Source organism: Gekko japonicus, unplaced genomic scaffold (genome assembly GCF_001447785.1).
Source record: "Gekko japonicus isolate JY-2015 unplaced genomic scaffold, Gekko_japonicus_V1.1 scaffold2796, whole genome shotgun sequence".
Lineage (NCBI taxonomy): Eukaryota > Metazoa > Chordata > Lepidosauria > Squamata > Gekkonidae > Gekko > Gekko japonicus.
The window spans coordinates 143,011-157,440 of NW_015163690.1; the positions used below are offsets into that span (position 1 = coordinate 143,011).

The 14,430-nt window shown below is 43.0% G+C and overlaps 1 protein-coding gene across 1 annotated transcript in view; it reads right to left on the reverse strand.

Annotated features, from left to right (window-relative positions):
- DEK (DEK proto-oncogene) overlaps positions 1 to 13,514 on the reverse strand; it is a 30,747-nt gene extending 17,233 nt beyond the window's left edge. The window contains exons 1-5 of the mRNA XM_015407785.1: positions 13,218 to 13,514; positions 11,381 to 11,497; positions 8,761 to 8,862; positions 6,942 to 7,051; positions 249 to 343 (exon numbers count right to left, since the gene is read on the reverse strand). Coding sequence (XP_015263271.1) covers positions 249 to 343; positions 6,942 to 7,051; positions 8,761 to 8,862; positions 11,381 to 11,489 — 416 coding nt within the window. The 5' untranslated portion in view covers positions 11,490 to 11,497; positions 13,218 to 13,514. The remainder of the gene's footprint in view (positions 1 to 248; positions 344 to 6,941; positions 7,052 to 8,760; positions 8,863 to 11,380; positions 11,498 to 13,217) is intronic.
- Positions 13,515 to 14,430: the final 916 nt, after the last annotated feature.

Consider the following 14,430-nt stretch of genomic DNA (forward strand, 5'->3'; position numbering starts at 1 on the left):
TTTAAAAAATGTTTTTTAAAAATGTGTACACCTGAATAAATTTTGTATGTTTACCCTTGTGGATTCATGGCTGCATTATTCAGCCACAAAAATCAGAAGGCTGAAAGAGTACTGATGAGGATGTAGCTTAAATATATATATATATATATTTATAAAGTGAAAAAGTGTGTTTTATGCAGTTGCTTTACCCAAGATCTGGAATTTATGCATTAACAATTTAATCATATCCAGATGTATTAATAGGTTACTTTTTTAACATTTCTTCCTTTTTCTTGTACTGATCACTTCCTTTTTCAAATGGGTACCCACTGAACTGTCCCACGTTCTTCTTTAATGAAGCAACCTACGGCAGAACAAAAAATTAAAGAAAAAATTAAATAGTTGAAATTATTTATTTTCTTCCATTTATATCCCGCCCTCCCCGCAAAGCAGGCTCAGGGTGAGTTCCAACCTATAACAATCTGCTGAGTACAGGTTTACATTTTAAAAATAGAAAAATAAAACACATACAATAAATACAATAAAATAAGTACAACACTAAATGCTCAAAGAACCTCCCTTAATATGAGGTAAGCCAGAGAAATGCTACAAGCTGCAAATACTAGCGGGCAACAAAAGGTATGTTAAGGCTGGTTACCTAATGATTATATTCAATCATAAAAAATGAATAGAAATGTTCCTGTGTTTGTATGGAAGCTGTTTTCAGTTTTCCACATTTCTGTAAATGCAGCTTTAAAGGCCCAGGCATGCCTATTGATCTGTTTTGCTAGACAGTGTCCTCTTAGTGAAAGAAGACTTTTACTGGCTTCCGGTGGGTGGATCGGCAATGGCGGTCGCTCTCCTTGAAGCTTGAGGAGGCAACTAGCACACCTTTGGCTTGGAGGGGTGTCACCTCAAGTGGCACCCCCACAGAGCCCTTGTGAAGGGTTCCAGGCCAGGGGACTCTTGAGGGTTAGCCTCTTCGACGGCTTGATGCCGGAGAATAGAGGCTTCCCTCCACCCTGATGGTCCAGCCGATGGGTGACATTAGGGTACAAGCCAATCTAACCGGGACAAGTGTAGGAGATAGAGCGGAATAGCGTATGAAGAGAGCGGGGTCAAGATATGACCAACAATAAACGTGAGTTTGAATTAAACGGCCTATTTCTCTAAAACGGAACACACACCCCGTGGGAAAAATGGAGCGTAAGGAGGGATGCCTCCTAAGCGCTTGAGCAGATTAACGAAGCAAGGGGGGGAGGAGAGAAACAGTGTTACATTTTGAGAGACCTACTTGAGCTTGGAAAGAGAAACGGCGAGTCTTTCGAGCTCTGAAACAGAGGTGTTGAATTGTAAACAAAGAGAGAACATGGCGGTTACACGAGGGAAAATAAAACCGAAAGGCAGCCAGAGTCCAAGATCAGAACAGGGAGCAGACATCATGAAGACGTTAGTGGATATGCTGAAACCAGTATTGGAGTAGCTCGGTGGTATTAATTAGCAACTGGCCACACTAAACCAAAACTTCGCCTGCAGCAGCGCCAGTTGGCAGAGACGGAGAAAAAAGTGGAGCAGGCAACTGAGAAGCTGGTAGAGATGGGGAACAAGAAGATGAGGAAAAGAGTGACAGAGGTGGAAATAAAACAAAAGCTGCAGGAAAACCGTTTACTTCAGCTGCAAATGGAGAAAGCAAACATGACTCAGATTTCAGCCTGAAAAGGAAAAAGATTTGAAGAAAACTCTGGGAGAGATTATCGCTCCAGTGACAGGCTTATCAGCGGATGAAATAATAAAAGAAAAGATATAGAGTCTGCCTATCGGGTATACTCTAATTACATTAAAAAAATAGCCTGCCTGGGGAGATTGTAGTCAAATTTGCAAGAAGACAGACCAGAGATGTTATATTAAAGGCAACTTCGGCAAATCCACTGAAATTTTGGAATACAAATATTAAGACTCTAAAAGACATCCCATTTGAAATCCGTCAAAAGAGGAAAAGCTACAAAGAATTAATCTCATTTCTTCAGACAAACGGAATACAATATTGCTGGGCGATTCCTGAAGGTGTCATCTTTAAAATTAATGATAAAAGAAGATTGACTCCATCTTTAAAGCAAAGGAATTTTTGAGATGACAGCTGGGGCCAGAAGCAGATGAAGAAACAAAATCGAGTGACTCTGCTACCTCTGGAACGGGGGAGGACTCTGGGGAGGAAGCGGGTGCGGGAGCAAGCAAAACGGTGTATGATTTCAGGGAAAGAAGACAGAAGTAAGGGCAGAAGGACTCTGAAAATAGCCCTATGAAAATAAGAAGATGCTCAAGGTTCTCAAAATATTAAAATTATTAACATTGAAGCAGTAGTTAAAAATAACTCACAGTGTTCCCTCTAAGCTGAGTTAGTGTGAGCTAGCTCACAGTTTTCTAGCCTCCAGCTCACAGATTTTTGTCTTAGCTCAGGAAGAATAGCTCCAGAGCAAACTAATTTATACGGTTGCCAAATCGCTCGTTCACAGTTTTAATGCCAGCAGCTCACAAAGTAGAATTTTTGCTCACAAGACTCCACAGCTTAGAGGGAACATTGCTCACAAGTATATTGTTATACTAACACGTATTTACTAACATGTAGTTTAACACGGCAATGATCGCCTACTCTTGGGTTTTTAGTTAGTGTGGGTATCTTTTCTTTATCCCCAGTTGTAGTCCCCCTTCCTATATTTTTGGTTGTAGTTATGTAGTTTATTGAAAAACCAATAACATTACCCTCTTGGGGGTTTCAAAAAAAAAAAAAGAAGACTTTTACTGACACAAGAGTCAGTTCTGCAGCAGAAGAGCACCTTGTACTGATGAAAGGGCCATTGTGCTGGAAGAAAGCACCAGAAATAGCCATATGTTGTAACACATTAATACAAGTACCTTAGAAACACAACAGAAAGCTCAGCAGGAGAGCATCTATTTTGCATGCAGAAGGTCCCAAGTTCAATTCATGGTGACTACAGTTTAAAGGATCTGGTAGTAGAGGATATGAAAGGCATCTAACAGAGACAGGTAGAACTCCTCCCAGTCAAAGTAGACAAATCTTGATAAACAGAGGGAACAGTCCTCAATAGACCCATCCAGAAGCCCCATTTTATTCAATTGGCCTTGCTCCCAGGAAAGTGTTCTCTGGTTTGCACACTAGATCTGATATACTATGAGGCAGCTTCATGCATTAATTGTCCTAGTAGCCTCCTTTTATTCCAAAAAAATATTTCAAACAAACCAATATAAAGAGAACTAGATCTGCATTTTTTTAAAAAATGGAAAATACTGATGCTTCTATCTATCACAAAGACAATCCAAGGAACTGGGCAGCTAGTTTCAGAAGCAGAAAGGTGTTGGACTTTTATCTCAAATACTACCTTTTAATGCTTCATAAGAAACTGGCTTTTGAAGTGGAGTAGATTCAAACAGTTTGTGAGTGTATTTAATAAGATTTAAAGGTTACACCCCCCTCATGTATCACTGCCTTGTCGTGGCAAGGGGGCTTGCGTAGTTCAATGAAGCTGTGGGCTATGCCGTGAAGGGCCACCCAAGACGGACAGGCCACAGCAGAGAACTCAGACCAAGCGTGATCCGCCTGGAGAAGGAAATGGCAACCCACTCCAGTACTTTTGCCAAGAAAACCCCATGGACAGTATCAAAAGGCTAAAAGATATGACACCGGAAGATGAGCCCCTCAGGTCGGAAGGTGTCCAATATGCTACTGAGGAAGAGCAGAGGGCAAGTACAAGTAACCCCAGAAAGAGTAAAGCGCCTGGGCCAAAGCTGAAAGGACGCTCAGTTGTGGATGTGTCTGATGGTGAAAGGAAAGTCCGATGCTGCAAAGAACAATACTACATAGGAACCTGGAATGTAAGATCTATGAATCAAGGTAAGCTTGACGTGGTCAAAAATGAGATGGCAAGACTGAACATCGATATTTTAGGAATCAGTGAACTAAAGTGGACAGGAATGGGCGAATTTAACTCAGAAGACCATTATATCTACTACTGTGGCCAGGAATCTCGTAGAAAAAATGGTGTGGCCTTTATAGTCAACAAGAGAGTGCAAAAGTCAGTACTGGGATACAATCTCAAAAATGACAGAATGATTTCTGTCCGATTCCAAGGCAAACCATTCAACATCACAGTAATCCAAGTCTATGCCCCAACCACTGATGCAGAAGAGGCTGAAGTAGACCGGTTCTATGAAGACCTACAACACCTCCTAGAACTAACACCAAAAAATGATGTCCTCATCATCATAGGGGACTGGAATGCTAAAGTAGGAAGTCAAAAGGTAACCGGAATAACAGACAAGTTTGGCCTTGGAAAGCAAAATGAAGCAGGGCAAAGGTTAACAGAGTTTTGTCAAGAGAACACACTGGTCATAGCGAACACCCTTTTCCAACAACCTAAGAGGCGACTCTACACATGGACATCACCAGATGGGCAACACCGAAATCAGATTGACTATATAATTTGCAGTCAAAGATGGAGAAGCTCTATCCAGTCAGTAAAAACAAGACCTGGAGCTGACTGTGGTTCAGATCATGAGCTACTCATTGCAAAATTCAGACTTAAACTGAAGAAAATCGGGAAAACCATGAGGCCATTCAGGTTTGACCTAGATCACATCCCTGATGAATATACAGTAGAGGTGAAGAATAGATTCAAGGGTCTGGATTTGATAGATAGAGTGCCTGAAGAACTATGGACAGAGGTTCGTGACATCGTACAGGAGGCAGCAATCACCACCATACCAAAGAAAAAGAAATGCAAGAAAGCAAAATGGCTTTCTGATGAGGCTTTACAAATAGCAGAGGAAAGAAGGAAAGCGAAAGGCAAAGGCGAAAAGGAAAGATTTACCCAACTGAACGCAGATTTCCAGAGAACAGCAAGGAGAGATAAGGAGGCCTTCCTGAATGAACAGTGCAAAGTAATAGAAGAAAACAATAGAATGGGAAGGACTAGAGATCTCTTCAAGAAAATTGGAGAAATCAAGGGAGCGTTCCATGCAAAGCTGGCCATGATAAAGGACAAAAACGGTAGGGACCTAACAGAAGCAGAAGAGATTAGGAAAAGATGGCAAGAATACACAGAAGAACTATACAAGAAAGACCTCAATGTCCTTGACAAACACGACGGTATAATCACTGACCTTGAGCCAGACATCCTGGAATGTGAAGTTAAATGGGCCTTAGAAAGCATTACTAACAACAAAGCTAGTGGAGGTGATGGTATTCCAGCTGAGCTATTCAAAGTCTTAGAAGATGATGCTGTTAAAGTTCTGCACTCCATTTGCCAGCAAATTTGGAAAACGCAACAGTGGCCACAGGATTGGAAAAGATCAGTATACATTCCAATCCCAAAGAAGGGCAATGCCAAGGAATGTTCAAACTATCGCACAATTGCACTCATATCACACGCTAGCAAGGTCATGCTCAAGATCCTACAAGCTAGGCTTCAACAGTACGTGGATAGAGAACTACCAGAAGTACAAGCTGGGTTTCGAAGAGGTAGAGGAACGAGAGATCATATTGCCAACATTCGCTGGATTATGGAGAAAGCAAGAGAGTACCAGAAAAATATCTACTTCTGCTTCATTGACTATGCTAAAGCCTTTGACTGTGTGGATCACAACAAACTATGGCAGGTCCTTAAAGAGATGGGAGTACCAGACCACCTCACATGTCTCTTGAGAAACCTGTATAAGGGCCAAGAAGCGACAGTTAGAACCGGATACGGAACAACTGATTGGTTCAGCATAGGAAAAGGAGTACGACAAGGATGTATACTGTCACCTTGCTTATTTAATATATATGCAGAGTACATCATGCGAAATGCTGGCCTGGATGAATCACAAGCGGGAATTAAGATTGCTGGGGAAAAGATCAACAACCTCAGATATGCAGATGATACCACTCTAATGGCTGAAAGTGAAAAGGATCTAAAGAGCCTCTTGCTCAGAGTAAAAGAGGAGAGCGCAAAAGTGGGCTTGAAGCTCAACATCAAAAAAACTAAGATCATGGCATCCGGCCCCATCACTCCTTGGCAAATAGAAGGGGAAGTCGTGGAAGTAGTGACAGACTTCACGTTCCTGGGATCCCAGATCACCGCAGACTGTGACTGCAGCCATGAAATTAAAAGACGCCTGCTCCTTGGGAGGAAAGCGATGGCGAACCTAAACAGCATGATAAAAAGTAGAGACATCACCCTGCCAACAAAAGTCCGCATGGTCAAAGCAATGGTATTCCCAGTAGTCATGTATGGCTGCGAGAGCTGGACTATAAGGAAGGCCGAGCGCCGAAGAATAGATTCTTTTGAACTATGGTGCTGGAGAAGACTCTTGAGAGTCCCTTGGACTGCAAGAAGAACAAATCAGTCAATCCTCAAAGAAATCAACCCTGACTGTTCCCTGGAAGGCCAGATAATGAAACTGAAGCTCAAATACTTTGGCCACCAAATGAGAAGGGAGCACTCACTGGAGAAGACCCTGATGCTGGGAAAGATTGAAGGTCAAAGAAGACGGGGACGGCAAAGGATGAGATGGTTAGACAGTGTCATCGAGGCAACGAACATGAAACTGAGCAAACTTCAGAGGACAGCGGAAGACAGGAGGGCCTGGCGGGATCTAGTCCATGGGGTCGTGAAGAGTCGGACTCGACTGTGCGACTGAACAACAACAAAGGTTACACAGAACACAGGCAATGTATTAAAGCATTCTTGAGTAGCTGTTTGGATCCAGACTGATTATCTAGATGTCTATTCCATCAAATTCCAAGAAACACATTTCCAATTTAGACATTATCACAGTTCAGCTAAGGACTATCTAGCCGTGTCAAGCTTCTATGCAAAGAAGTGGAATACCTTTAAAAGGCACCCATTCAATACTTCATGCTAATCTCAAATTAATGTGAAAGACAATATTTTAAGAATACTTACTGTGCCTGGTCTATTATAAAGAAGTTTGTGCAGATTACGAAGTTCATCTGTTTTCTTCTTACTTAAGAAGTACTGTATCCTTTCAATTTCACAGAGTTTTTGTCCCTTTCCTGAAAGAAAAAAAAGATACATAACAATGGAACTCTAGACACAAAACTAGAAGGATGTTGTCTGAATATCAGTTTAAAGGGAGTAAAGGGGAATTGTTTATTATAGTCATCAGATAATTTATGCACCACTTATTAAAACAGAATTATTTTTACTGTTTCTGAGGACTACAGATTTACTGGGGTGGGGTGTGGCAGCGCAGAATTTAATTTCTAGTTATCCCATAAGAACTGATGTGTAAGAACTGCCAGTCTCCGGCCCCAAAGACATCCAGCTGTCCTCAACCAGGGCTAGGGCCTTTTCAGTCTTGCCCCCAGCCTGGTAGAACTCTCTGCCAAGTACCATCAGAGCCCTGAAGGGCCAGGCTTTTGGTTGAGGACAGCAATGGTTTTCATCTTGGCTGACACCCTCTTCCACTCTCTTCTTTTGTCTTACCCCTTCCCCCCCTGCCGGTAAAGCAGCTGGCAGTCTGGAATGGGATTACTTTATTTGCCATCTGTTTTAAAATGTGCTGTTTGATTTTAATTGTTTTATCTAGTGTATGTTTTTATTCATATTGTACATCACCCAGGCAATAAATATAATAATAATAGTAATAGTAGTAATAATAATAATAATAATGCCCTGCTGAGAAAAGGTCAAATGCTCAAGAAAAAGCTTCACTCAGGAATTTAAGCAGTGTGAAGAGATGGCAATAATGTACAACTGCATTGGCCAGGCATATACCTAAGAGAAAGAGAGATGAGACGGATTTCCTGAGAAGTTAAACAGTAGCAATTAATTCAGTTGCACTTAACAAGCACACAGCTGGGGTACAAATGCTGCCATGAAGGGCACCGCTTGCATCACTACAGCTTAAACCATATCACCAGGCAGCCAAGCACCAGTTCTAAAACATGCAATTCTTGCCATTCAGCACAAACCAATTGGATTTGAAAGCTTTAATGGAATGCTGGGGTGAGGGGAAAAACCCTGAGGAGTAACAGTCAATCAATAGACAAGGAGAGCAGTTGGGGTTTGGAGAGAGAAAGGATAGGAGGTATCCCAACTAGGTAGGGAGTCCAGGAGAGATTGTAGTATATGATTTTGGGCAGGCAAGGTTTAGATGTTGTTCCTCAATAAAAACAGTGAAGTGTTAAAGCTGTCTAGTTATTGTCTTCAGGTATGAAGTGCTTAAAAAACAAACAGCTCTGTTAACTGTGTCAACTATCAGACTAGAGCGGGAAGGCATTACAGGTCTCACTTACCAACTAAATAAACTTATGTGATTTGTTATATGCGACTCCTGTATTACACTCAACCCATATAATCCACTGCATACTCTGTAAGGTCCAGAGAAAGGGGTCTGGATTTTGTAACTCATCTACTATCTGGTACAGGGTTAAGGAATCCTTGTGTGTAAAAAAAAAAACACGCACAGAAGAGAAATCCACTTTGCCTCACGCACCTGAAGTTGACAGGGAATACGATATAGTAAAATCTGATTGTAACTGTAGTAAGGTGGTTCAGAATTCTTCAGCCTGATGGACTTGTTATTGGTAACATGGTAGAAAATAAAATAATGAAAAGGCCTGGATCATGGGTTGTGACAATTTATTGCTGTTACAATTCATTTCTAAGAGAAAACCTGTTTTAATTTAGCACGTTTAGAGACTCTAAATCAAAGGAAGATCATTTGTGCTTATTTACAAGATATGATTTTAAAACTTGCCTGGTGTAATTGTAAAAGGCTCCTTTTGTAATGAGGACACTTGCATGGTCAGTCTTTCTACTTTCTTCTTCTCTCTTTTTCCTTCAACAATGAGGCTTTTTTCTGAAAGAGAAAATTAAGTGTCTTTTCGTTTTGTGTGCTGGTATTCTCATGTATTCTTCAGCCTTCTTCCTACCCGCAAATTAGAAGACGCCAAAAGCTTTGCACTTTACACATTTTACCCTGCAAGGAATTTAGGGCAGCATATAAGTTCCCCTCCCTTTTTATTTTCACCACAACTGTTACCTCAAATGATATGTGTTGACCAAGAAATGAGAAGGAGATTGAGACTGAGAAGGGCAGCCATGAAGGAGCTAGAAAAGAGCCTTAAGTGTAAGGCTGTGTCACTGTCAATCAAGGTTAAGATAACTCATAATATGGTATTCCCCATTAATATGCATTGGTGTTAAAGTTGGACAATTAAGAAAGCTGACAGAAGAAAGTTTACTTTGAAATGTGATGTTGGAGGAGAGTTTTACAGATACCATGGACTGCCAAAAAAGACAAATAACTGGGTTTTAAATCAAATCAAGGCTGAACTCTCCCAAGAAGCTAAAATGACCACACTACAGCTCTCTTACTTTGGTCACATTATGAGAAGACAAGACTCACTGGAAAAGATAATAATATTAGGAAAAGCTGAAAGCTGTAGGAAAAGAGGAAGACCCAACATGAGGAGGATCACTCAGTCAAGGAAGCCATGGCCCTCAGTTTGCAAGACCTGAGCAAGCCTGTTAACTATAGGATGTTTTTCAGGTCATTAATTCACAGTGTTGCCGTAAGTCAGAAGCAACTTGGCAGCACTTAACACACTAAACTTACCTATAAACAGTCCTCCTCAGTGACTAGACATAGTGGAAGCACCAAAACTGCAGGGTTAGGGCTGGATTAAAAGAAAGGCTCAGCATCCTGATGGCACTAAGTTACTTCATGAATGCTGTCTGATTGGTAGCAGCTACGGATGGACATGAACCAGGAAAATGCAGTTTGGTTCATGGCCGAACCACAAACCAAGCCAGGAGGTTTGTTCACTAACTGAACCAGTTTGTGGACCCATGGCACACCATTATGTGTAATTTGGTTGGCCCTAATAAATAGAATTATGTGGGAGAGGGGTTGGATTTTCTTTGGGACCCACACAATTACTATTTACTAGAAAGAATTTAAAGCATCATTACTAAAATCTGCACATCTTTCGTTAGCAGTCAGTTCTGTGTATAAAAGTGTGACAGATGTGTTTATGAGCGCGCAAGCAAAAAAACAAAGTCCCATCAAACACCCATACTCCTGATACTAGGAACATTTTGTAGCACATAAGCATAAGTGATTGTTACCTATTAACAGACCATCTACAAGCAACAGGATACAACTAAAAACATTAACAAAAAAGGGCATGGAGAGACCCAAGCCTTATGTGCCCAAGTGAGCTCTGTAAGCTATTGGAGAAGCAGTGGCTATCTATCCCCTTTGTTCTTTCCTACTGCCTACGCTGCTCTCTCTTAGACAATGATGTTTGCGAAAGTGATGACAATTGACCTCATGCTCATCCTCTTGCAGTGGGAACCAGGGCACAAGAGCAGATTAAACCTACGAGCTGAGGTAGTAATCCACAGCAGGAGTCTGAACACAGGTGCAGAATACCCTGAAATTAGCCCTGGAATCCAGATACCAACCACAGCAAATTGGAGCTTGAAGGCTTCTGAAACCAGAAAGACTTCATATGAACTTATTACAACCAGATTTTTGTACTTGTCACAGAGGTTCACTCCAATGTCTGAGCAGCCACAGAATGAACATATCTCCTTATAATAGAAATTTTAAATTATATTTCTTATAGCTGTGTATGTGAAAACATTTTATTTAAACCTTATCATCAGAGACTGCCTGCACCCGCAGCCTCTAAATGTGTAAGTAATTCAAAGAAATACTCAGCATAAGAAAATTTATTGTGTTAGCCATAGGCCATAACAAACTTACGGAGCATCCAAACACAGCAGTGAAATAGTATAAAAGATACATTAAAAAGTAAAACCTAGAATCACATACATGAAAGGTTAAAATGGCCTGCATATTATAAGAATGACCCCTATGGTGCCGCCCTGGCTCTAATTTTTTTGGCCGCAAGGGCAAAGAGGGAGACTCTATAGGATACAAACTTGTTGGTATCTGATAACAAAAACATTATCTTCTCATTTTCAGAATACGCTTTTATGGTAAATAAAACTCCTGTCAAGGATTTGTCTTTGGATGCGGTATATAACAGGCAGGCTAAGATACACTGAGAAAGGTTCTCAGTGGCAAGCGAGCCGCAAATACATGTACTATGTTCTGTTGGAATTTGAAAATATCGACCCTCCCGCAATGCTGTGTACATTGTTTGAAAACACAAGGCAGTGAAAGACACCCTGAGGTTAAAGTTGGAAATTTTAGATAAATAGAGTAATCTAAATCAAAGAAATACAAAGATGTTAGCGTGGGCATCCAAAGATGTGTATATCGAAAGTCTTTCCCTTAACATTACACTGACTCCTGCTCTGCATGGTTTCATAACATGGTTGTCTTTTCTGATTATATCACCCACCTTTCTCCTCTTCTTCTTCCTCCTCCTCCTCACTATTTTCAGTTTTAGGTTCTTTTTCTTCTATTTGCTCACCAGACCGCACATCATCTTTTTCAGAAACAGAAGTCATGGCTGGTTCTTTTGCATGGAAACAGAAGAGGGGAAAAATCAACATTACTCTGAAAGTGTGACTTTGAATTTTGTTTACAATACAGGAATGAGATGCAGCAGACTTAAGGAGTGCTCAGTTATTTTATGAACAGTCACTACAACTTAACTATTCAGTTCCTTGATAGCGATGAATATTCACTACAAATTTAGCACCATACCTTATACAGTAATTCATGGGGCAAAGAACAACAACTGAAAGATCATCTGCAACAAAACTACACACGTACACAAAACCTTAATGATTATGATGTGTTTTCTGTGAAGCCACAGCTTTGTTTTAAAAAGTTTATTAGACCAGAAACATACAGGTAACATTGGGGGGGAAGGGGAGTCAAGTTTCTCTGCTGGCTGGCTTAGTTGTTATTCCTCAGTGATCTTCGTTAAAAAAAATGTAAATACTGGGTACAGAATAAAGCACACAAAACTGAACAAGTGCAATTTTTTAAAACTATTTTTTACAAAACACAGCATCTAAGGCTGATTAGCAGAGTTACCAATCACTTCAACTGACACACACACCCCTGTTCACAAAACACATATGACTGGATTTCACTAGGTTTGCACTTGTGGACTGGGCCCTGCCTTCTACAGCAGCCTTCTGCAACACCTAAACAATACATTATGGGAGTCACTGGACCCTCAAAGATAAAAGGCAACATGGGTCAGGAAGGGAGGTGGCATCAGGTGACTGTGTCTCCTGTCTTCTGTCAATGGGCAAGTGACAAGATATGCCACTATGTGCCTTCTTTATGCTCCCCAGGGCAGAAGTTTGTTTGCTTAAAAAAACCCACAATGTATCAAGAAAAACCTGGGATCAATTGGACAGATTTTCTTACTCTTCGGCTCTATGCAAAACTTTCAGACACGCATATACTGCCAGCAACTCAAGGATACCGCTTCATGCAACCAATAAAGCTCACAAAAACTTAATTCCACACCAACAGTTTCTTACTATTTAAGGTACCACACAAGTGTTGTTTTGGCAACCAAGTAATCAGACCCGGATCTCTTTAGAACAATGTAGCACAGGCTGCAGTCCGGTTACACAGATCTCTTTTTCAGGAGGAACTTCTACTGTAGGTTTTGGTCCCCCCCCCCATTAAATATTAAAAAGCCATGCCATTTTTCTTCTGCATGTTTAATGCTTTAAACGAAATACTGAAAGCGCCCCAACTCTCCCCTCATCCGTAATGCTTATGGTCCCGAAGCCTCCGTGAGCTGCAAGGCAGAGTCTGTCCCGAGCTCTCCTCCCTCGCTTCGACCTCCATCGGAGGACGCTTGCGTGAGACCATCGCAGCCGAGGGAAACGGCCGTCCTTGTGCTTATCCTGAAAACGAATGCCTTTTTGGCCACCCCGGACGAGCTTTCTGCAGGGGCCAGAGCCCGCTTAAAAAAAGACGAGGGGGGGAAACGGGCTGGCCACGGGCGGCCATCAGAGGAGGGAGGAAACGGGAGAATTCCGGCGGGAAAGCGGCGCTACTTGGTCGGAAGCCATCAGGCCCCGCACTCACAAAGGACGAGACGGGGGAGGGAAGAGTCGGCCCTTCCAAAGCCCCTTCTCGCAGAGCGCGCCGTGAGGCCTTAGCTCGGCTTCGGGCGGGACATTTCGGTTGACGCAAACGCCGCTCTCCTCCCCCCGCCCCCGGGCCGTTTTCGGCGGTTGCCCAGGGAGTAACGGAACACCCACCTGCTCGCCAGAGGGAGACCCCTAAGCGTGAGGATGACAAAAGCCTTCCGCGGGGAGAGGGAGAAACAGGCCCAGGCAAGCGGGCGGGGCGGGATTAGGCGCGAGTTCAGGGCTACTCTCCAGAAAAGCAACAACGTTTCAAAATGGCGGGTTGTCAAAGGGGAAGAAGGAAGCGGGAAAGCGCCAGCCAATCAACTCGCAGGACGTATGGGGAGTCAGGCGGGGGTGGGAAAGTGAAAAGCTACGCAGGAAGGAAGGTAGGTGGGGAGGGGGAGTGAAAGGGAGGTTGCTGAAGAGGCCGCAAGGAGCATGCGCGGGGGATTGTGAGGCTTCGGGGGTGGGCGGGGTGGAGCCCTCAAGCGGCTTGTTGATTCGGTTGGTGAGTGCGCAGGCGCGGGTTTACATCGACGTGCAAGTGGGCTTTCAACTCTGAATCGGGGGAGCGGAGCAGGAAACGCTCTTCTGGCCGTTCTCGCCTTCCGAGAAACTCACTGGGGTGGTTCTAAACAAAGATTTCTCCTTCTAAGTCCGTTGACTCCAGTAGGTTTTGTTGTTGTTCAGTCGCACAGTCGAGTCCGACTCTTTGCGACCCCATGGACCAGCTCCCGCCAGGCCTTCCGGTCTTCCCCCGTCCTCTGAAGTTTGCTCAACTTCATGTTGGTGGCGTCACTGACACTGTCTAACCATCTCATCCTTTGCCATCTGTCTACTTTGACCTTCAATCTTTCCCAGCATCAGGGTCTTCTCCAGTGAGTGCTCCCTTCTCATTTGGTGGCCAAAGTATTTGGAAATCAGATTGACTATATAATTTGCAGTCAAAGATGGAGAAGCTCTATCCAACCGGCTGTGGGCGGCGCTCCGGTGTTTCGACACGGCCGGCCTGAAGGTCAAGCGAGAGAAATGCTTGGGGTTCCTAAGGTGGAGTTCTTGGGGTTTGCCGTGGACGCCCAGGGGATTCATCCCACGGACGTAAAGACAACGGCTATCTCACAGGCGCCCCCACCTACATCCAAGATGGAATTACAGGCTTTCTTAGGCCTGTTAAATTTTTATCACTCCTTTCTCCCTCTAAAGGCTGCGGTGGCGGAACCTCTGCACTGCTTGCTGGATAAAAATGCACCGTGGGTCTGGGGGCGGAGCATGCCGCCGCTTTCCAGGCAGTAAAGGACCTTCTTGTCTCCAACTTGGTCCCCTCCCATTTCAATGAGGCCTT